Source organism: Ammodytes marinus, assembly GCF_949987685.1.
Source record: "Ammodytes marinus genome assembly, chromosome: 13".
NCBI lineage: Eukaryota > Metazoa > Chordata > Actinopteri > Uranoscopiformes > Ammodytidae > Ammodytes > Ammodytes marinus.
Genome location: NC_137217.1, coordinates 14,481,943 through 14,505,189, shown reverse-complemented (window position 1 = coordinate 14,505,189; position 23,247 = coordinate 14,481,943). Strand labels below are relative to the sequence as shown.

General features: G+C 40.3%; 1 protein-coding gene across 1 annotated transcript; it reads right to left on the bottom strand.

Annotated features, from left to right (window-relative positions):
- Positions 1-335: 335 nt before the first annotated feature.
- LOC307259468 (tumor necrosis factor receptor superfamily member 11B-like) lies at positions 336-22,212 on the bottom strand. The gene is made up of 6 exons (XM_080039326.1): positions 22,148-22,212; positions 11,569-11,796; positions 10,325-10,469; positions 4,270-4,485; positions 2,053-2,277; positions 336-1,644 (listed from the first exon to the last, which is right to left on the bottom strand). The coding sequence occupies exons 1-6, from the start codon at positions 22,193-22,195 to the stop codon at positions 1,250-1,252; spliced, it is 1,257 nt and encodes a 418-aa protein (XP_079895452.1). The 5' UTR covers positions 22,196-22,212; the 3' UTR covers positions 336-1,249.
- Positions 22,213-23,247: the final 1,035 nt, after the last annotated feature.

Genomic DNA, 23,247 nt, shown 5'->3' with positions numbered 1-23,247 from the left:
AGTGGTTTCTTATAGTCATAAAATACAAACTTGAATAAGTTATCGAGAGTCATAGTTTCTTGGGTATTTAGATCACTGTCTGATGAACAGTTTGTCAGTCTATGTTTCAGAAACTTACTGCATATCAAGATTTAGATCAACATCTGCATCTACGTATATTATAAAATGATACACGACATGTTGTGGCGTATCCTCGGATCCAGATCAACTTATACTTAAGTTAAGTAGTTAATAAATGTAGTAACAGTCCACCAATACATAATGACTAAACCATTAATCTTATATTTGTGCCAGTTTTTCATTTATGAAGAAACATTGCATTTTTACAAACTGATTTTAATTAGATCATTTGGCATTAGTGTTTTACACGAGCTTAAAGAGGACCTGTTAGGCATATATACAATAAAGATCATACATAATAATAATAATAATATAAAAGTGATAGAACAAAATATAAAACACAGATCTTCATAAACTTGCAGCATTTGGAATCCAGTATTTCTGATAAAGTAAAAAAAAAAGCCTTTACATATTCAGAAAGTCATATGATCTTTTAAATAGGAAAAAAACACATTGCACTCCTTTGTACATTCATAAAGCTGACAATTTTCGAAAATTCTAATGAGCTTTACTTGCCAGCAGTCCAGAACAAACCAACAGACAGAGGAAAACTGTAGAAAATACATGTATTTCATTATGAAACCAAATCCTTCCTCTCAGTCAGCGAGAAAGCCATAACAATAAAAACACAAAAACTGCTAGCTATCTTCCATAAAATAGTCTGCTATTTACATCTTAAATAATTTCAGAAATGTTCACAGACTCAGGTCAAAAAGTTCCCAGGAAACATTTTTTTTTCTTTTTTTTGTGTTTCAGGTTTGCCCGGAGTGTACAGATGTGTGAAAGTTTCTTTAATGTATTTCTGTTAGACTGTCACTGTGGCCCTTTTTACCTCATACAGTCATAACATCATTATTTTGGTTTGGGGCTTAAATCAAAAAGGCAGAGACAAATTTACCTTTACATGTTGACTTAGTGTGACAGTGGGACAAAATACCTCGAGGCACTATAGCTTGATATCATTTGGTGACATCTTAAAGACCTGACGGGATCATGGAACCCATGTCTGTTACACTTTTCACATACACGTATCCCCCTGCTCACTAAGTGTGTTTAGGTTTGTGCACCCACTGTCTGACGAAGCATCAGTGTCTGTTTATGCTTTTCGGTGGCATATCTTCCCGATTCCCTATTCATTCAATGGCTTAAGTGCCTTGAAACACGACTCGTCCTGAAGCATACTAACAAACATCTTCTCGTACATCTTGTGCACAGAGGTGGTTCCTATGATGCGGCTGATCTTCTTGAGGGCTTTCAGCAGATTGCGCGGCGCCCCCTGGCTGCGCATCACCCTCAGGCTGTGAGACAGACCTTTGGCCAGGTCCAGGTCATAGTTGGCTGTCTTCCAGAGGTGGAGAAGCTGCAGAAGGTACTGCCTGGGCATGCAGGTGGAGACCATGGCCCGGATGTCCTCATGTTTTACTTTGACCCCCGGGAGGCTGTTGGTGACCTTCAGGAGGTCGTCTAGGGTCAGGTTCTTTAGGCCATGGCAGCGGGACACTTTCCTCTCACAGTGGTTCACACCTTGCGGGACATAAGCACAAGCATTAATACAAAAGAAGTAGCAGTTGAATAAGAATTGTCTTAAAGCTATAGTGCGTAACTTATGTCGCCCCACTGAATAATTAACTGAGTTATTAAAACAACAACACTGTCAGCGCATCATGAAGTAAGCCTTTCGGTGGTCGCGAATGGATTTTATACCTTCTGCTGTTCGCCCCGGTTGTTTTTCTTGGAAGTAGAATCAACAACTGAAACATTTCATGGGAATTGTTCTGAGCTCCCGCCAGTCTTGTGGAGCTGATAGGCTTAACTCAACTTCTTTGTGTCAACTAATTCTGCAATGGCTTGAATGTAGCCAGCATTCAGTCATATGAAAAAAGTTACACGCTGTAGCTTTAAAGTAAAAAAAAGTACAGATTTTGTCGGCACCTTGTATGATGCCGTACAGCTTGTCCTGGTCTTTGTTCTGCTCCCGCCACAGACGCAGCAGCTGTAGGACCTGCTGCTGGGGAGAGCAGGCCTTCTTCAGCCTCTCCAGGCTCTTACGATCCACCCTCCGCCCGGGAAGACTCTCCAACAGCCGATCCAGGGGCAGAGAGGACAGTCGCAGCGAGGACAGCGACTGAAACACGGCCTCCTCACACAGCGTCACATCTGGAAGGGATTGGTAAGAGAAAGTCAAGAGAGACGGACAAGGAGAGCGGGCTTAGAAACGATTGTCAAGGCAGATCTTCCGAGGGGCGGGGTGAGGGGGGGCTGAAACAAACTGGTTGTTCTGGGAAGCTTAAACCAAGGAAAGATTACTTATTCTCTCCCTTACAAATAAAAAATTTAATGTATAAGTAAAATAAAGATTTTCCTTGGTTGAATGAACACTCTGGAGTTTCAATGCCACAGTCATACTTGGTCTGTTATGTGTATTTCTAATAATGTTACAAATGGTGCAATAATCAAATCTATACAAATGTACAGTATTTCTCATAGAGCTTTCAAACATGGAAAAGAGGTGATGCTTGGATTAGATTCTGAAAACATGGTTTGTTCACATCAGTCCATCAGTCCATAATATGTCTGGATTTGTTTATACTTGTTTATGTGTGTGTGTTAAGACCGTTGGCTTGTAATTTGACCACAGCCGTAATAAGGATTTCCTCTCTTTCTGTTCCCCATTGACAGCACAGAACCGCCAGTGACATCAGTATGAATGGCCAAACCACACCGGGCCCATCTGTGCTGCTCCGTAGCGAAGCAGCCAGAGCTGAGTGCTGAGCTGAAGCAGATTGAGGTGAGCTGTTTGTGAAATGTGCTGTGCTTTTTCTGCTAAGTCGTACTGTGCCTACACATACGGGCACAATATCTTATTACCACTTGTGTGCTGCGCCTTCTTTATCAGGTAGACGCATTACGGAAGGGAAACCTTATAGTACATGTAGCGTCACGCGTTACTGGCAATCCCAACCTGACACCACACCACACACAGTATTCTTCATACCCTGAACAGTCAGAGCTGAAGATGATGTGAAACTGTCGACATGACATTGCAAGTTTCATTCACAATTACAAATCGTTTCTGTATTTGTGTTTGTGTGAAAATGTTTCATGATTGACTTGCAGAACATGAGGTCCGCCAGTAAACACATTTTTTTTTTAGAAAAATCAATGTCGGTGTAGTAAGATTGAGTTTAACGTGAAGAGGATATTAAGCTTGCTTGTCCAATGTCTGGATGATGTAAGCGTAGCTTTCTTATAATTAGCATTGACATCCTGGTGGTTTTTTCTCAGAATCATGAGGAAACTTTGGGAATCTGAACTGCTTTCAATTTCACATTTTTTTTTTGTTCAGAAAAAAACAACTGCTAAACTGTTCCAGGATCTGCTGCGGACAATCTGTGGTTGTGTAGTCTGCAGACAGATAATTTGTGAATGAATGTTTGAGGAGAGCATCACCCTCCCTGAGGGAAAACAGCTCTTTTATGTGTGGTGTACAGTATGAATGAGTGTGCCACAGTCTGCAAATTTGCATGTGTGTGTTCTTCAATGAGTGTGGGTTCTCAAGATCTGGGAATTAAGTGTCATATGTGAGGTTTCTCCTTCTCAAATTAATTGTCATCATCTGTCATTGCCTGAGTTAGAACACTTTACCAGCTTGTCTTGTGTCTCATTGTCTTGTGACTCAGTTTCCTCTGTTATTGTAGTCTGAGGATGTGACAGTTCAAGGAGTAATTGATCCATCGTGGGTCATTATGACAGTAGTGCCGTAAACATCCCATTCAACCCTTTGCTCTGGCTTTTCTCTCATGTTTCAGTTGTTTCAGACACGCAAGGATTTAGAAAAGAATGAAATCTGGACAACGAACCTGACCGAGGAAAATCCCTGCCTTCAGGAATGAAAATGACCACGTCTGAAATAATTCAATTCTGACGGATTGTAAAGCATTGACAATTGAGGTTTGCAAAGCATCACCCCATGTGTGTGTGTGTGTGTGTGTGTGTGTGTGTGTGTGTGTGTGTGTGTGTGTGTGTGTGTGTGTGTGCTGCTGTGTATTGATTCTGTATTGACCCAAAAATCTACACTCTGATTCCACCCTGCATAAGTCCTAAAACTATTAGTGATTCAACCCTCATTGTAAAGTGTGCAGGCCTTACCAGTATGGCACAGAGTGTGTTGCTGAGAGCAATCCAGTATTGCTGTCTTGTCCTGAGTGCCACAGAAGCTGTCCGAAGTGGAGGTGCCCCATCTCAGTGTCTTCAAGCCCATATCTGAGCAGTTTCTGTGGGGCTGACAGGGCTCTGTGGAGGAGCCGCCGCTGGAGAAGTGACCAGTGGGACAACTCTCACACTGGGTGTCGCTCACCGGTGTACCTGGAAGGGATAAACAGAGGACGATGTATGAATTTTATGAATGAAATCAGGATTTTTGGGAACATTTCTACAGCTTTAAAAATGTTGGAAATAAAACAGTGATTTTTCTCACAGTCTTGCACACATCTCAACCAACTTTCAGCGCATGAACAGGACCTGCAGCTTACACAAAACCTGATCAGACATCGAGACGATGTGATTCCAGGAACCACGACCAGAACAACATGTGACAAGTCATCAAGACGACAGATGACTGTGTCTTTCTGGGAATGACTCATGCGTAGTTTCTAATGGGACAAAGCATCACATCACCTGGTTGATGTAGAAAATGATATTTGGTACTATTTAACATGGCAGGAAGTGAATTAAATCACAATGTAATGTGAATTGTCAGCTGATTTTTCAGCTTGATTGACTGGAAATATTACTGAAAAATTGGTTTCAGTAAGGTTTATGGTTGTAATGTCTAATGAAGTGCAACAACATGGCTGAAATGCTTCCTAGACCATCAGTTAAACTATGATCTTCATTCACATGTCAAATATGAACTAAAGTATCAGAATACAAGTGTAAAAATTAAAAAAATTATCGTTTTAGTTTTTTATTAATCTTATTAGTTTGTGTGATTGTTTCATAATCACTGCAGGAGTTGTCATCAGTGCCCTAATGATTAATTAATGATGTTTAATGTACTGATGTAATCTGTCACCCAGCAACAGGGCATATTTTAGACCATTTATAACATTATTTGGCAGTGACCATGATTACATTAAACTAAAACAACTTTGGGTATATGACCTGCAGCACGTATGACGATATGACACGCGGCACAGTAGTGGAACTAGTTTTGTTATTACATCCTCATTTAATTGGTAGGCTATACAGCTATAGCGTAGAAGTGAAAATGTGTGGGAGGACGTGCCGTGCTTAGGTCAGATTTAACCTTTAGATTAGTTTCCCGCTATCGTGGCAAAGTGTGTTCTTTCTTGAAATCGTTTCACCATTTAGCATGAAAACACGAAACCACTGATATGCATACAAAAAAGTGCTAATGTTTCCTGCACCCCGGATGACAAAGCATGTACAGTGGGTTATATACGCTCAATCTTTTTTCTCATCGTTGCCTCTGTCTGTGGCAAATTGGATTTTCAGCACTTTACTATCATAGAAAAAAAAGCTTAAGATGTCATTCAAAGCAGAGAAGAGCTGTACATTGTATTAATTAGTTGAATAGTAAAAAACATTAAAAAGCATCTATTTTGATTATTGTTTAATATTTTAAGAATAGTGTGTTTTTCTTGCTAAAATTATACAAAATTCCTCGGAGAATTTATTTATTGTCATCAATTCAAGCTTTAATTTTTTTTTAACATTTTATAGACCAAATGAATAATTGATAAATCAAGAGATGAATTGATATACTGAGAATAACAATATTTGCCAGCTATCCTCATTTACAATGAAGCGTTACTTGTATTGTTTCATTCGTTCATTCTTTGGCTCCTTCTTATGTTCTTACGAAGACTCCAAATCTTGTCTTTTAGAGAAAAAAAATCCAAATAAAGAAAAGCAGACAAATCAGTAGATCAAGCAGCAAACATAAAGCGTGTTTTGTTGGGAGACGGAACCATTGTTCTAGGCATTACATAATGAGTCGTTCAGCTTCAGAAGGGGAATCCCCTGAAATGCTGTCTCATATCTGCAGAGCTTCATTAGGCTTTCAAGTCCCATTGTGCATCCATGTTAGAGGAATTTACGGAAAATTGTGTCTCATCTTTGAGCGGAGCTACAGGGGTCGGATAATAACTGGAATCAATGGAAAAATGTGTTTCATCTGTGCAGCGGCTGGATTGTGGTCCCAGGTTCTAAGATGAAGTCATGTGAAGTGTAGAGCCAGTTTCGACTGCGGTTCCACAAGAAAATATCAGATTCTGTTCACTGGAATGTCTTTCAGCATCAACCTCTCTTTAAGTTGCCCACAATAGCTACTGACGCACCAAGGAGGGAATCTGTGATGGATATAAGGTCAGATATCCATTGCGATAATGACACCCTCGGTTGTATATGGACAAATAACTGACTGTTTGGTGAGCGTATAATGAGGAAAAAGGCTTGGACTCTTCTCCAAAGGGAATGTAATCATCTGATGTACATGCAACAATTGACAAAACATTACCCAACTATTTGTGATCCGTTTTAGAGAAAGTCTTTGTCCATGGACAGACAGGAATGATCTTAACGATTGTTCAATTGTTTCTCATTCTTCAGAGAAAAGAAAGCATTTGCTACATACAGTAGATAGTAGATTTGCTATAGAGAACATGTGCATAGATTTGTGCTCAACTTCCCACATCTGTAAGTATCTACGAGCTTAACACTGGATTAAATATCCAAATTGCCTTCCCATTCTTGCAATAGTTAGGTAATGTATTTTCACACAATGACTCAGTAAGCCTACACTGTATCAACACAGGAAACTTAATATCATGCAATATATTTACAGTTTTTCTCAGTTGCTTTGGTGCTTTTCTCAGATCAGAATGGAAATTCTCATAACTATTAGTTCAACCTCCGCAACATTTAGTCATTTGAGCACATCATAGTAGCAATTTCTCCTTCCTCTGAACAAATTGCAAATGCTTTTGGACATGTATCAGTTGCCTTCATACAATTCTCTGCTGTTTTATATCATTGTCATTTGCTTATGTCATGTCAGTCAAAATGAACTATACTTATGGATGCTGAATAGTCGTTCCCAATAAAACTAATATTCTTCCTTTCATTGCTTGAGTCATTACATACAAAATTGTTGAACTAGTTATCAAATTCTGTCAAGCAAATTTTATACCTTTCTTTATATTTTTTTCCTGGAAATGTCTCCTAAATTGAATAATTGCTCTCAGGTGGACTTCAGCTTTCACTCACGAGGAGGTGTGTGAAGTATTAGTTGTAACCAATGACTTTCCTCGCTGCATTGCAAGGGATAATATCCGTTGTGATGTAGATGAAAATATGTGGCCAGACAGACAGGAACGTATGGATGTGCCAGAATGATTTACCTATATATGTTCAGTTACAATATGTCCTGTTATATTGTTCACATTTGTGCACAGCTCTGCCAAAAGGGTGTTTTTTACGTATTCAGTGTCTTGTACTCACTTACTCCCCTAACTACAGCAATGTGTAACTTTACTGTAGTTTTCAAATGGCTGTACAAGTAGTGTATAGTGCTGTCTTGAGCATTTTCAGGTAGTGTCACCGAGTTCTGACCTTTTTTTTGCATTGGAAAACACTGAGAGAATAAACTGTCATAATGAAAACATGACAAAGCCATTTGACTATCTTGTTCATAAACAATGAACGGTGTCAAGACTTCTCATTTTGATGACACTGGCAGTTTTATTAACATGAATACTTGCTTTTGAGGAATAGACTATCCATTTCGAGCAAGTGACGTACTTTTGCAGGTTATCCTAGGTTTTGCAGTTTGCACTAATTGTTTTGAGAAATGCACTAACTGCTGTGCAAATGTTAATAGTGATGTGAGAAAAGCACCAAAGCGACTGAGAAAAACTGTAAATTTGTTCCGGTCAAGCCGCAAATGATAAGAGAAAGCAGAGCTTCAGGCATGCAAGGTTAAGATACTATTATGTATTGAGAGGAAGAAGTCGTAAAGCACTTTGCAGATAGAAGTGTCATTCTCTATTAGCATTATCACAACAGTTAACATTCAGAGATGATTGGATGGTTAGTCACCCTTATTTCACTTCTGCAAACAGAAAGCTGAGAATTCAAGGGAAATGACCTTGCATGTTTTGGATGACTTTAGCTTTCCCAGAAGATTAACCATTTTAGAATTAATTTCATTTGTCTAGCAGAACAAGTGACAGAGCATGTCAACAATGTATTATTATTTCTGGTGGAGCCCTCAAAGTACTCTTATAAGCAGGTATTCAGGTAATACAAATAATTTAAACCTCCCATAAAATAAAAAAATGTATTGGCCAGCCTCCCTCACTCTGATCAAACTGCTTAAAATAAACACAACTGACAGTAAAACCTGCGTACATACAGTGTTTTGTGGAAGTGCGAAGACTCATTCATTACGCACAGATGAAAAACACATGATGCTTACAAAGACAGAAAAAGTCCCTCAGTGGAATCATAATGATTCAGTTGACAAATCAACAGCTAAACATAATGTGACAATGACTATTTCTGTCACTTTTCTTTGCTTTAGAAATGTTCAGCATTGTGTTTCAATATTAAAACCTCTCAGTAAATCATATCCCAGTGTTCTCGAAATTCTTCATTTCTATCATTTACAAGGATTTCATGTGAAAATTGGTCGCTACCAGTGTCTGATTACTAAAAAATATATACGGAGAAACATGAAGAAGAGCTGAATTGGGAGAACTTTTGGTTAAGGATGATCAGAGAGAGAGAGAGAGTTAAATCACTCACTAAAAATAGTTAAGACATGATTTATCCGTGCAGTGAAACAAAGCTACAATAACACCGGGTGTGTAGCTGACTCAGACTGTTCAGTCTGAAACTGGCAAGCTTATAATAGTCACACCCTTCAGTTACAGGCAACACTGCCACAACCCGGAGCAGGTGTTGAGGTGCAGGGAAAGTATGCATAAACTTGTATTTCATGATCACACACATGCACACAGAGCACGCGTGCACACACACACACACACACACACACACACACACACACACACACACACACACACACAGTCACACAATCCCTGATAATACTCTAATAGAATTTCTCTGCTAAAACGACAGACCAAAACCAAATCAAATTACAAATTGGCCATGACATATTTCTCTTCTTCTGTATTTATAACCAAAGACCTTTGTAGCTTCAAACCAACTCTACAAGAGAGAGTGGGAGAGACCTCTTCTGAGAAAGTCTAGTTACTGTAAAGAAAAAGTTGGTTCTGCGAAAAAGAGCCGGCTGCACCTGGGACAGATCTTGTTCACATAATCCAAGGAAGACAAAGTCAGAGAGAGAGATAGATAGATAGATAGATAGATAGATAGATAGATAGATAGATAGATAGATAGATAGATAGATAGATAGATAGATAGATAGATAGATAGATAGATAGATAGATAGATAGATAGATAGATAGATAGATAGATAGATAGATAGATAGATAGATAGATAGATAGATAGATAGATAGATAGATAGATAGATAGATAGATAGATAGATAGATAGATAGATAGATAGATAGATAGATAGATAGATAGATAGATAGATAGATAGATAGATAGAGAGATAGAGAGATAGAGAGAGAGAGAGGTTTTGGCAGCATAAGTGTTCCCTCCTTAAATGCCAATCAAGAATTTCTGGAACTAAAGTGATTTGAGATGAGAGGAGTTGAAAGCATGACATGAGAAGAATACTGCACTGTATACCATTTTGCACACACAGTAGCACATGCAGCGTATCCTATGAATACACACACACCACACACAACACACACACACACACACACACACACACACACACACACACACACCTTTTTTTTGAGTGATAACATTTGGCAAAAAGGCCTTAATTGAATCACCTCATCCAATGCTTTCTCTCATGGGTGTGTGCTGAGTGAATTCCTCCTTTTCTCTGTTGTATGGATCCCTACTTTTAATCATCTATCTCTGATTTTAGATCTAACTTAGATGCTGACCTGATAGTCAGAAATCCCACACAAATATCCCACTGTCTTGTCTTATGTTACAACAAATGCAGCCTGCCAGTAGAATCACATAATAATAATAACGAATAAAAATAAAAATAGCTTTAATGAGAATCACAGTCTTACCTAAAGCTGTCACTCCATGGCCAGGTGGACAGGTACTGTGCATGATGCAGAACTCCACTACTAGATGGAAACCCGGAGCACACTCACACAGCTGGTCGTGAGTGCTGTTACACTCTTGCTGAACTAGCTGCTTTTCTTTGCACACCTGAACACAAAAAAACGGGGTTTTGTAATTTACAGTCCTGATTTGGAACATAAAACAGGTCATGGTGAGTGTTATGGAAGCTTCAAAAGGTTCAAAATAGTATCTTGAGAAATTATATAAACAGTATATTAGGACCTGTTAACAATACAAAGAGTGGGCCGAGGATCTAAACCGTAGGGGGAGATCACTTTTCTACAATGAGCACATTGAAATTCCCATTTCTCACTAAATTATAGTCAATTTAGTCATGCATCTGAGGAAAAGGTAGCCTGGTCCTACCAGACCTTCGCACTTCCTTTCATTTGTACAGAAGGTCTGGAACTGCTCTATTGACAAACGTTCATACACTTGGAGGCGGGTGTCTGTTGAAGTTTAAAACTATTGGATCTGCCCAGTGCCACTCTGGATCAGCCAACCAATCGCATAAAGTTTGACTTCAACTGAAACTGGAGCGCGACTTCGACGTCAACGTTCTCAGCCACTGGCTTTGTTCGCTGATTGGACCGGCAGAAATCTGCCTGAGCAGGAACCCATGAACCCCAGACTGACTACTGAAGTGAAATGAAAATTGAGCGGAAGTAGGTAGGCGGGCGGTGCCAGGCTAAGGAAAAGGCATAAGGAAGAACAAACCGGAGGATAAAAAGTTTAGCAGAATTACTGACTTTGATATGAGTTCCGATTTATTGGATTTGCCTAAAGGTGGAGTCAGCGATTCTGGAGAATACTTGTTGTCTTGTCAAAATCACTTTTTGTCAAAATCAGGGGATATCTCCTCATGACCGTTACCTGTCCGAACTGTCTGTGCTGAAAAAAAATCTGGTGTTTATTCATAGCGCAGTAGACGGGCATGTTGCTAACTACTGTGGGTCGGCCCGAGCCCCTTTCTTAACATCATGCCCGTGAGGAGATAGTTACTGAATTTGACTAAAAAGTTATTTTGAAAAAAACATTCTCCAGAATAACTGACTCCACCTTCAAGTGTGAGTAGACTCATATATAAGGTGCTTCTTACAAACAAAAAAATGAAATGAATCCTTAACGCACAGAGAACAGAAACACGCCTGATGAAAAAGAATTAAAAGTCAAACATCATACATACCGAGGTGCAGTATTGGCATGTATCCCCCCAGTGCCAGTTTTCTGCAAAATGCCTCTCGGGACACGCCTGGCACTCTGTGGGTGTGTCAGCGGTGCAGTGCTGTTTGACGGCTGTGCCAGGAGGGCACTGGTCGCACAGTAGGAGGGCAGATGTCACAGGGTCGCGGTGCTGGTACTTTGCCGGTACGGCCTGCTGCTGGAAGGCCCAGGAAAGAGAAGCTGTGAAGAGCTGCATGAGGAGAAAGAGAGTGGCTTTCAGCACTGAGTCAACAGCGGTGACAAAAAATCTCTCATCTCGTGCGCAGCTCCTCTCTGGCTAAAGTTTCAAATATTTTTTAAAAATTTGGAGCACTCGCCAACCCAAAGCTTCCAGTAAGAGATGGTTGACAGAGAGGTCAGGCCAGTAACGATGAAGATTACGGCGGACACGCAGTCCTGAAGTGATTTCATTTGCTTTATAGAAGGATGTTGAGGGACTTGCTTGAGAAACAGCAGTTTCATGCATATGGATTACTGCACATGGACAACCATTCAAAGAACAACAACAGAACAGCTTTATGTCGCCCCCCTTTGTATTGCTCAAAATCATGATGCTATAAGTGCTGTGAGTGAGCAAGATGTTATCCTGAATGTTAGTCTTGACGAAGAGATCATATGTATTATATTGCACGTTTGGCAATGTATACAGCTTTACTTAACTGTTTTCCCAATTGTTTAAATGAATGCAGATGTTTCAGTCATGCCAGTATTCTGCACATATTAAATTAAAACAAAGTGTGTGTCACAGGATTATAGGGAAATAACTTTGCAGCCCTGTGTGCTCTGTGAACTCACCAGAAGTCTCCTACTTATGTCAGCAGCTCTGCAAGATAAAGATGCCTTGTAGCTGGAAAGCATCTGATGTGATTCAACCCTGATCTACAGGAGTTTAATACTGCCCTGGAGCAAGAACACACCACACCCATGTATCCTTTTTCCCCATCCTGAAAGTTACCCATCCATATGGACAAACAGTAAAGATGGTTGGCTGTTAGCGAGCCTCCGAGACGTACAGTATGTAATGTAACTGTTGCATCAAAATCAATGTATCATCGCCTGAGCAGAAAAGTGAACGGTTTTGGCCAGAACAAAATTTGAAGATATCAGACGGTGAGTATGTATGACATGCAGCCATGCAGCTGCTCGAAGACACATGTGGACCAGATGTCACACATCTGTCTCCTTCCACCCTGAAAACCCTCAGCCATTGGCTCTGTGGACTTTCCCGTTGGCCGGGATACATCCTCGCTGCCTGGACAAACTAACAATAGGCCATCCTCACATTGTGTGTGTGTGTGTGTGTGTGTGTGTGTGTGTGTGTGTGTGTGTGTGTGTGTGTGTGTGTGTGTGTGTTTGTATGCTCGTATGTGGTTTTCTGCCTTGTACCATGTTTGTGTGCGTACCCTTAGAAGTGAATGAATTTCATAGAAGGAACAAAAACAAAACATCCATGCATGTGCGTACAGGAGAGCACACATGCAGGAATGTGTGCGTTGCTGCGCGCGTGTGTGTGTGTGCGTTGCTGCGCGTGTGTGTGTGCGTTGCTGCGTGTGTGTGTGTGCGTGTGTGCATGTTTGTCGGTTTTCATGTCCAATTACAGTCCCCCTCAGTGTTGGTCTGTACGCTCTGTGGTCTCCTCTCCTGGCTGCTGTTCATAAAGAGAACTGTTGGAGGTTACTGGGCTTTCCCCATTCACCACCAGAATACAAAACACCCATCCACTCATTCTACAGTTCACCCACAACACAGCGTTGCTCTCCTTCCTGCGTGTGTGTATTTGTACTTATATACCATTTACTTTAAAACTTGTAACACAATATACAATGCGTATGCGTGTGTGAAACAAAATGAAAACGTGTGTGCTATTGCATCTCTCAATCACTATTATATTACACAATATTTGTCCACAGAAACCTTTTTATCAGAAATGTATGTGTGTTTATGTTTGGGTTTCTGTGTCAAAGAGACGGTGTGCATTACAACTGTTTCTTTTCCATCTGCCACATGTTACTGAATGTATGCTACAAACCACATTGATCATTCATCTCTTTGTGAATATGTGTTACTGTATTTGCACAGTAATCATTTATAAAACTGTTAACGTACAGCTCTGGGAAAAAAATTAAGAGACCGCTCAAAAAGATCAGTGTCTCTAGTTTGACTATTTATATGTATATGAGTGAGACATTTATTTTAATTTTTATTCTATAGACTACTGACAAGATATATCCTACATTCCAAACAAGAGTATTGTAATTTAGAGCATTTCCATTCATTTATGTAGATATACCAATGTGGTCTCTTTATTTCCCCCAGAGCTGAATTTCTGATTATAAGAGCTATCAACCTGAAAGTACAGTATGCACTACACAGAAAACTGTTTCGGTTAACTTCTTCTCCTTCTATTTCTCTTTTCTTGTGCATTTGAGGCCATTGAAAAAGATAGTAAAAATAGATGAATGGGTTTTTTACACACCATAATAGAAGGCTTCAAACAGTGCGGCGAGCGCAGTGGTTTTCCCGGCAAAAACCTATCGACCTCCGAGCACAACATTTGGTGGAAGGCTTTCATCCACAGCGACTTGCTGAGCGGTACTATGGCTGCATGTGTTTTGTTTGTAGCATGGGTGGCCCCAGCGGGAATCAAACCGATAATCATAGTCTTGCTCTACAAATTAAGAAGTGTATACACACACTTATTAGGCCGTAAGACCACATCCAATCAATTTGAAAAACATCAGAAGGGTGGAGTGTGCCGAGGGGACTGACGGAGGGTCATCTGGGTGTTTGCAAATCTGGGTACAGTTACCGCTTCTTGGACTTTAATCTTTGGTTTCAAGTCAAGATGAGTTTACTGGCAGTACTTGACTGGGTGCAGTCATGAAAGCCCGCAAGCACATTTGGAAGTGGTCGGGTCCGTATTGTTTTTCATATCCCTCATACAGCACAGTAGTTTGGCTAGACGCCAGCAAAATTATAGCACAGCAATGTTCGGTAAGTAGACAGCACATGCATGATCAGAGATGTTGCTTTAAAATATCCCATCTTCATGATCAGATGTATAAAGGAATCCCTTCGTAAAGAATAAGAAATACGTTTGTCAGTGGTTCAATGCACCCTCATACATCATCACACATCATGTGTTCAGCTTACATTCTGTGCTTTCGCCCGTCTTTCCCAATTTCTTTCACAGGTTTAACGGTGCATGAAATTGGAAAGCAAATTTATGATATTACAATACTAGAAAAAAGGAGATCATCACTGGTGAAGCATATGAGCTCACGCTGAATACCAGTGTAGTCTGGAATCAATCAGTTAATTTGACTTGTACACCAAGCCTTGAGGTGTTGGATCTTTCACAGACAACAGACAATTGCATATATGTAACACTTATTTTATACAAGACTGCGCAAGCGTCTTACACTTCACTACCTCTTGAAACTAAGATTGTTTGGCGTACATATGTAACGTTTTAGATGAAAAACTTGATCAATGTCTGAAGTAGAAGCTATTTTTTTTTATTCCGCTATGATCCACTTCAGGCAGAACCACAGTTTTCCACACCAGCCAGTACAGTAGCTTTCTGCCACTAAGGAAAAAGAAAAAAAACTGTCAACTTTATGAGAAATTCATTGGGAAGATGTCCTGTGGTGTTTTTGGGAGTCCGTCTATCAGCGGCTAAAAGAGATATTGAACTTTTCACCCCTCTCATCTCCCTGAGAAGCTGCCATCTGAAGACATCATGGACGGCCACTGGATACCCAAATTACACAGCAGCTAGGGGCCACTGACAGCCATAATTATACCGTTAACATCATCAGAGTGAAGCTCAGAGAAAGGCAGATCCTCCATGGAGCACATCCAGCTGACAGGAAAGGATGGATGAAGGTATGAAGGTAATGATAATGTTCTTATTTCCTTAAACAAGACACCCTTGAACAAGGCAGGGCAGCTGCCATTTAAAATGATTGTAAGCGAAGAGAACTGTACGTCAAGCTGCTTTTTGGAAAAAGCAGGCCCCTACCTTCCGCTGGATGAAAAACGTTTCAAATAAAAAAAAAAAAACTATATATTTATTTAAATTGGCTTCATGTGACAGAGTTTGCTTATGTAATCTAATCCAGTAAATGCCATTTGAAGTGAGTATAGAGAAAACCTTGTGTTTACGCAGAGCAAAGACGACCTTTAACCGTTTCCTTAACAGAGAACATGTGCTCTTTTAACAGATGTTATCCTCTAAGATGCAACAAACAACAGCACAAGTCTATTCCAGTCAATACAGTGCAGAGATGCTGGATCAAGGAGATGGAGCAGGATTTCTCCAACAGGCCAAAACATAAGCGAGGCATAAATCCTGTCCGTTGTTTCCTGGCAATGAGTTACAGTGGTTCTGTTGTGTGTCCGTCTATCGCCATTGTTGATACTATGCACATGTAATATTTCTGACATTCAGTGAAATAATTCCTGAAATAATGCCAGACCTTTGTCAAGACTGGGTTTATAAGACTTGTTGTGAGCTTTTGTTTTTTTTCTCTATGACTGGTTTGGTGAATCCATAGCGAGGCATGATGATGACAGAGTGCTCCGCTGGAACTGGATGAACTACACTTTGAGCAGTGCAAGAGCGATGGCCTGTAGCGGCAGCATCAGAGTCCACCTGACAGAAATAGCCTTTCAAATGATCACACATGCTTTCCATATGAGCTTGTAAAGACAGCAACATTAACATATAAAGGGGCGAGTATCGGGCATATTCATTTGACAAAATAATAAAAACCAACTGAATAAATGAATAAATATTAACTGGAGCCAAAACGCTCCTCGCTAGAAGCATTGGACCAAAGATACAACAAATGCTCCAGAGCAATAAAAAATGACAGATTGGTAGAGGGATGTTATTTTTAAATCGTTTACTTTGATATCAAAGGCAAGTTAATGTCAAATAATAATAATTTAGGAGTTAGTGAAAAAGAAAATATCTGCAAGCACACAACGAGTAAATCTAATTTAATAATCACAACTACATTTAAAAACAGTAAATAAGGACCATCCTTGTGTTGTTAGGGATTAGGAATAGAAATATCCAAATGCTTCCAGAACAAATTAGTCGCAGTATCTAACAAATTCGAACAGAAAGGGTAGAGGCTTAGAGTTGGAATCAACTTGGAGCGTATTGAAATTCAAAAAAATCAGTTTGGGCGGCCTGAGGTCAGTTTTTAAAATCATGGCATGAGGAGAAGAGCCATGGCACAAAGGGGACCAAAACCACACTACACCAGCTTATCCAGCAGGCACATGGCTTCAGTTAACTGTAGAACGCAGGTGGTCTGAGGGGGGATTCCGGCTCTTGGAAGTGTGTGTGTGTGTGTGTGTGTGTGTGTGTGTGTGTGTGTATCTGCCCTTGTGCATATGTGTGCATACGCGTGCGTCTGTCTGTGTAGTCTTCTTTAACTCATACAAAGACATGCCAAATCACAGGACGTCTATCATCTCACATTAATAGATGATCTTTGATCAAATTCAATGTTGACTTTCAATAATGCAAGCAATGTTCACATCTTCATGAACAAAGACTGCTTCTAATTTAGACTTTGATGCCAAAAGAACGAAGGGCTTTTGTGGAAACATGTTTAACATTTGCAAATCTGTCAAGATTTTAATGCTGTATTCATTGAACCCAGTCTGCTGTACTGTAAAAACAGTTTTCAATTCCACTGTACTTTTACATTATCAATGTCATGTTGATTGAAGCTGAAACAAATGTTGATCAAGTGCTTTGTTTAGCTAAATGTATTGAATGTCTCAATTGTGATACTTGCTGGTTTAGCTGGTAATTATCTTCATTCTTCTGAAACAACTGCTAACCATGAGAAGATTTATCAGTACTAAAAATTATCACTATGTCCTGCACTAATATCGATCAGTGGAGGCGGACAGACTTTTATTTCAGACCAATTACTAATTTGAAAAAAAATCTGAAAAGTGTTCAGTGTCACATACATACAGCCTGTGGTGGACTCTGCACTTCAGCATATTTTATGCTTATTTATACTTCTACTACATTATATTTCAGAGGAAAATGTTGTACTTTATGCACATTTTCTGACACGTATATATCTGCCATTTACTTTACAAATGTAAATGTTTTAATGAAATAAAAAAACACCATCAAATATGATGCATTGCTAATAAATCAATGATCCCCATTCTACTAACATTTCAGCTGTCTATGAATGAATACAATTCCTAAAGAGGTAATTTTATGCAATATTTCACAAAAAAGAAGAGTCTACAGATTAAAGTCCAACAAATGAATTCAATGTGTGTTGTTTTATATACTCCATCTTTGTTACCCCATCAATGAAGTTATGACCTCCCCTGAGAGGGGGCCAAACCCGTCAGTTGGGACCAACTGGACTGAATTACCTACTACTGTGTATAAGGAAACTATTGCCTCGTTTCCACCGAGTAGAGCGGGTCGGGTCGGAGCGGTTCGGTCCGGGTAGTTTGGCTTTTCATTTGCCAAAAGTTGGGTAGGGTACGGTTTAAGCGCACCTAACCGCTCTGAGCCGCTCCCGATCTCAGTACTCCTCCGTAGGGGTACTAGCGGCCTGAAAGCGGGCCGAAAATGCATGAGAAGGCGGAGCTACACACTGCCGTCATTTGATTGGTCGAAAGAATCATTTCCGCCATGTGTAGATCTCGGCAAGAGTGAAGAGAGTCTTGTGTTTTGGCGAAAATGTGAGCACAGCTCTGTTTATTGTGTGGTGTTTTTCCTCGTCAATAAATTAATCAGTTGGTTACACTGTGTCCCATAGTCACGTAGCTGCTGCAGCCAGCACTGTTCGCTCACTGTCTCTATGAGTTGCGCCGAGCGGTCTCTGTGTGTTTACGCCATAGATAGTAGTAAAATACACGCTCACAACAACACGGGGGGAATACATAAAGAAGCGGCTGGTTTGAATCATCTCCGCCGTTTGTAGTCACCTCGGCTAGAGTGAAGAGAGTTTTGGCGAAAATGTGAGCGCGGCACTGTTTATTGTGTGGTGTTTTTCCTCGTCATTAAATTAATCAGTTGGCTACACTGTGTCCCACTGCTACGATGTCACGTAGCTGCCGCAGCCAGTGCTGTTCGCTCACTGTCTCTATCAGTTGCACCGAGCCGTCTCTGTGCTCACAACACGGGGGGAATAAATAAAGAAGCGGCTGGTTTGACCAAGCAAAAACAAGAGACCGCTGGCTTGACCACAGTTGTTCCCACAGCCCGATAGTTTGACCCACATTCTGGCGTCGGCTATCGCAGTCCAGCCTAAACCCCGCCCTACCAGTAAGGGTAGGGTCGGCGGTGGAAACAACACCGAGATTCTTAAAAGTGAGCTGTCCCGCTCTGAGCCGCTCCGATCCGACCCGCTCTACTCGGTGGAAACGAGGCATATGTCTCAACCGACTGCCACAGTAAAATGCTGCTTAGATAGACAATAATGTATCAGTAGGCTTGATCCGATATGAAAATCTCATGTCACGAATATTCGGGCCAAAATGATTGGAATTCACAATGTTATCTCGATAATCATCAACATCTTATATCTTATCCTATGCATAATTTTAACAATCTACTATGCTTTATATTTATTAATATAAACAAATAGATAAATATATACATTTAAAAAAATTTAACTTTCCCCATGTTCTTAAAATATCTTGCGTCAGATAAACTTTCATTCTTTTAACTACATTTGCATGGGATCATGTCCTGCTGTTTTAAATATGGCTCACACAGAAGTCAGATAAAAAGATAGATGAAGCCCAGTGTGTGACACTGCTATCTCAGCTGCATCTCTTTTGTCTACTCTCCCTCTGCTCTTTGTGTCCGATAATCCCTCAGTCCTACACGCACACATTAGATCAATGAGTTCATCACAACACACACAAGCACACACACACACACACACACACACACACACACACACACACACACACACACACACACACACACACACACACACACACACACACACACACACACACACACACACACAGACACTTCTGCTTTTAGCACTACAGTTAAGGAAAAAGGGGAAGTAAGGTGTGCCGAAGCAACTTTCGGGGGTAAACGTTGCTTTCTGGATGAACGTTCGTGTTTGTTTGTTTAAAACATGTAAGTCCTGTACCTTCAAACACACACCCACTGTATGTCTGTTGTGCCCTTTTGGCCAAGTGACTTCTCTGCAACTTCTCCTGTGTGATTACAAAACCTGCTGCTAGGTTTAGGGAAGTTGGTTCAGGTAACGCCAACGGCCACAACAGCGAATGAGTTAGAAGAGATAAAGAGAGCACAGATAATAGATGATACAAAGAGATACAGTACACTATGTTCCCACATGTGGATGAGGGGCTGGTTAATATGGATGGATGGATGACATGCAGGCTAAAGCTAGCTCTCTGATTGGCTGGCTGGTTGACTACCTGCTGACCACACAGATAAACAGAAAAGATAAGATAGAAATACTCCTCAGTTGCATTATTGTGCTCTCCAGAACGTCACTCGTTCACCAACAATCATTGTTTACATTCTGAAACGCGCCTCTTTGCAACCGCCATTAGACCACAACAATTGTGTGTTTTCAGCAAACACGACACAACCACACGGTTCAGGAGCATGCAGGACAACAGGAAGAACACAGGTGTTCTTTATTGCTGGACATCTAAGCCATGACAATGTTTTGGACACACAATTGCCCTTTAGCATATTATTACAGACAGGCGGAATGGCTGGCTGTTTGGTAAACAGGCAGACGGGTGAAGATCAGAGGGGTGCAGATTGAGTTATTGACGTGATAATGAATATCGAGACTGACAGAGTGGTTGGATGGCTGACTCAGTTGTTGGCTTAAAATATGCCTGAAAGCACTACATCAGAAATGTTCAGAACTAAGAACTATTTGCCTATTTTTGGTCAATACAATAATTGTGGAGTTCAGACTCCAGAGTCCTGGAGGAGGAAACAGTCTGTATGGAAGATACCATCACATGGATGGTGGCAGAAAGAACACACACACACACACACACACACACACACACACACACACACACACACACACACACACACACATTCATTTGTATTCCACTGAAGCAACACATTTTATAAACAAATAACTGACGGGCCGTGCACTCCGTAAAAAATGATCCCTTTTTCACAAAATAAAACATACATTCACACATGCCATTAGCACAGATAGTGGTTTCAGTGTTATGTAGCCACAGGGTATGATCTGTTTCTGTCCTGGTACACATCTGTTAATGAACATATGCAAAGCCTTCAAAAGGCCCCAACCAACGCAGTATGCAAAACGCACCAAAGAAAAATAACTGATTGTAGGCATTAAAAACCCTTTCAGAAGTGTTGTAGAAGATATTGGTGTAACAACAGACATATACATTTAAAACCATCTGTTTGCAACAAGCCACGTATCTAGTCTGAGACTGTGAAGCTACACTTATTTCAAACGCGTTGTATGTAAAATGTGATCCAAAGTGAACTTCCAGTCATTGATGCCAATCTTGTCTGTATAGGTCAATTTTTTGAGTTGTGAGTATATACAGCAGTGAACAAAAAGGTGGGCAAAAACAAGAGCTCCAACACTCATCAAAGGCAAACAACCTATAGAAACATAGTTTAATTCTATTTTCACAAACTGAATAGTTGAATAGTTTTCTATCCTAAAAATATATCATCATCATCATCATCATCATCATCATCATCATCATCATCATCATATAATCCTAAAACAAACAGTGAAGTGGTACATGTTGACAATGTGCACCATACACATCATACAACATGATATAACCCACTACCAAAAAACAACAACACTATTTTCAGTTTTCAAGTCACAGTATGAACCACACACTAACTACTACCTGTACAAGTTTATGTTGTCTGGCACTGTTTTGACTACAACCATTACCTCATAATAATGTCAAACTTAACAAAGGTGTGTCTGCCGTTCATTGCTGGTATATTTTCACAGCAGCAAATCCATCCCAGTTAGATGAAAATTCCCTTTCCTAATGGAAATACCATGCAAATATACTGAATAAATACTGGAGCTAAACATAATGAAGGTATATACAGTTGAGTATACTGTATAAAGGTAGTTGGAAACGACGCTTACATCAATTGCCACCAAAACACATTTCAGGTGCCCGAAGGACACAGAATAATTATTGGCACCTGTAATAAATTCAACATCATCACAATACCTGCGCATACGCATGCTGGGTATAAGGAACATATAACACATGATAAGTAAATTACTTTCTGACCAAGGCGAGTGCACATACCCATCTGATCCATATATTTGAAAACGCATATAGCGCAATAATAATCCATGCCTCGCAATAATCCCGCCGAAAGAAATAATAAAATAACTATCAAAAAATATTATTCCTTCAGTAAGAATTGTTCCCTTTGCTCCGGCGGATCACACCGTGGAAGCGGACCACGGAGAAGAGCTGCAGAAACGACTCTGGTTACTCACCAATACCAGTTTCATGGCCGGGTTCGATCTTGCTAACCGAGCGTTCATCTCCTCTGCGTAAAAGTGGACTGCGTTCTGTTGGGGTCTCCATCACAGATCGGTACTTATACAGTACAGAGAGAGAGAGAGAGAGAGAGAGAGAGAGAGAGAGAGAGAGAGAGAGAGAGAGAGAGAGAGAGAGAGAGAGAGAGAGAGAGAGAGAGGGAGAGAGAGAGCGAGCATGTGCCCACCCACCTCGTTATCCAGATCCAGTGCACAACCCTCTCTCTGTCTATCTTTGTGTTTCTCTTTCTCATTCAGTCCTAAAAATAAATTGTTGCATCCTCTGGGGAGGCGTCGCCATTATAATGGACACAAAGTGGGGTCAATTAAGCATCGTCCAATGTAGACGATGATGTCAGATGATGCTAATTCATTCATGAATTCAATCATGCACAATAATGACTAAATTGTAGACAACAGCAGGATAGTAATACAAATCTTATGACAAGTATAAATTCAGCATAAACTACAAAAGGGCCTTTCTTTGATGGTGATGGGAGTTTTCCTTATTTAGAGCGAAATTAAGCCAATAAGCTTCAGCTTTTCCTGACTACTGTAAAATAATACACAGAAGAAGAGAAACTCAAAATTAACTATTTCCATATGTGTAAATTCTACTATGTGAAGAAGTGGTTTGTAACCAGTGTATGACACACCCAATGTGTCAAAGCAACCAGCTTTAGTATCGGTGGGAATAAAGAAATATTTTCCAGGATAAATGTTTGGAGTCCTGCTTTGACAGCATGCAAACACAGTGAATGACAGCTGTATATTCGGACCAGCCAAAAATCATTAGCGAAGAGCGTTTATGATTATTTGAAAATCCGCCGGTGCAACTTGGTAATGTTGTTTCAGTGAGGATGGACAACACTGTACATGTAGCCTATGTGCTGAGAAAACAGTTTTATGAACCTGAACCAAAAGATCTAAATATCAATCCAAAGTGCTGTCTCGCTTAAAAGTGTTTACCCCCTCAGCTTCAAGGAACTCGCATTCTGGAGTTTATTTAGTCTTAGGACTGTGCGGCCAACATGTTAGAACATTTTCCATACCCTGTA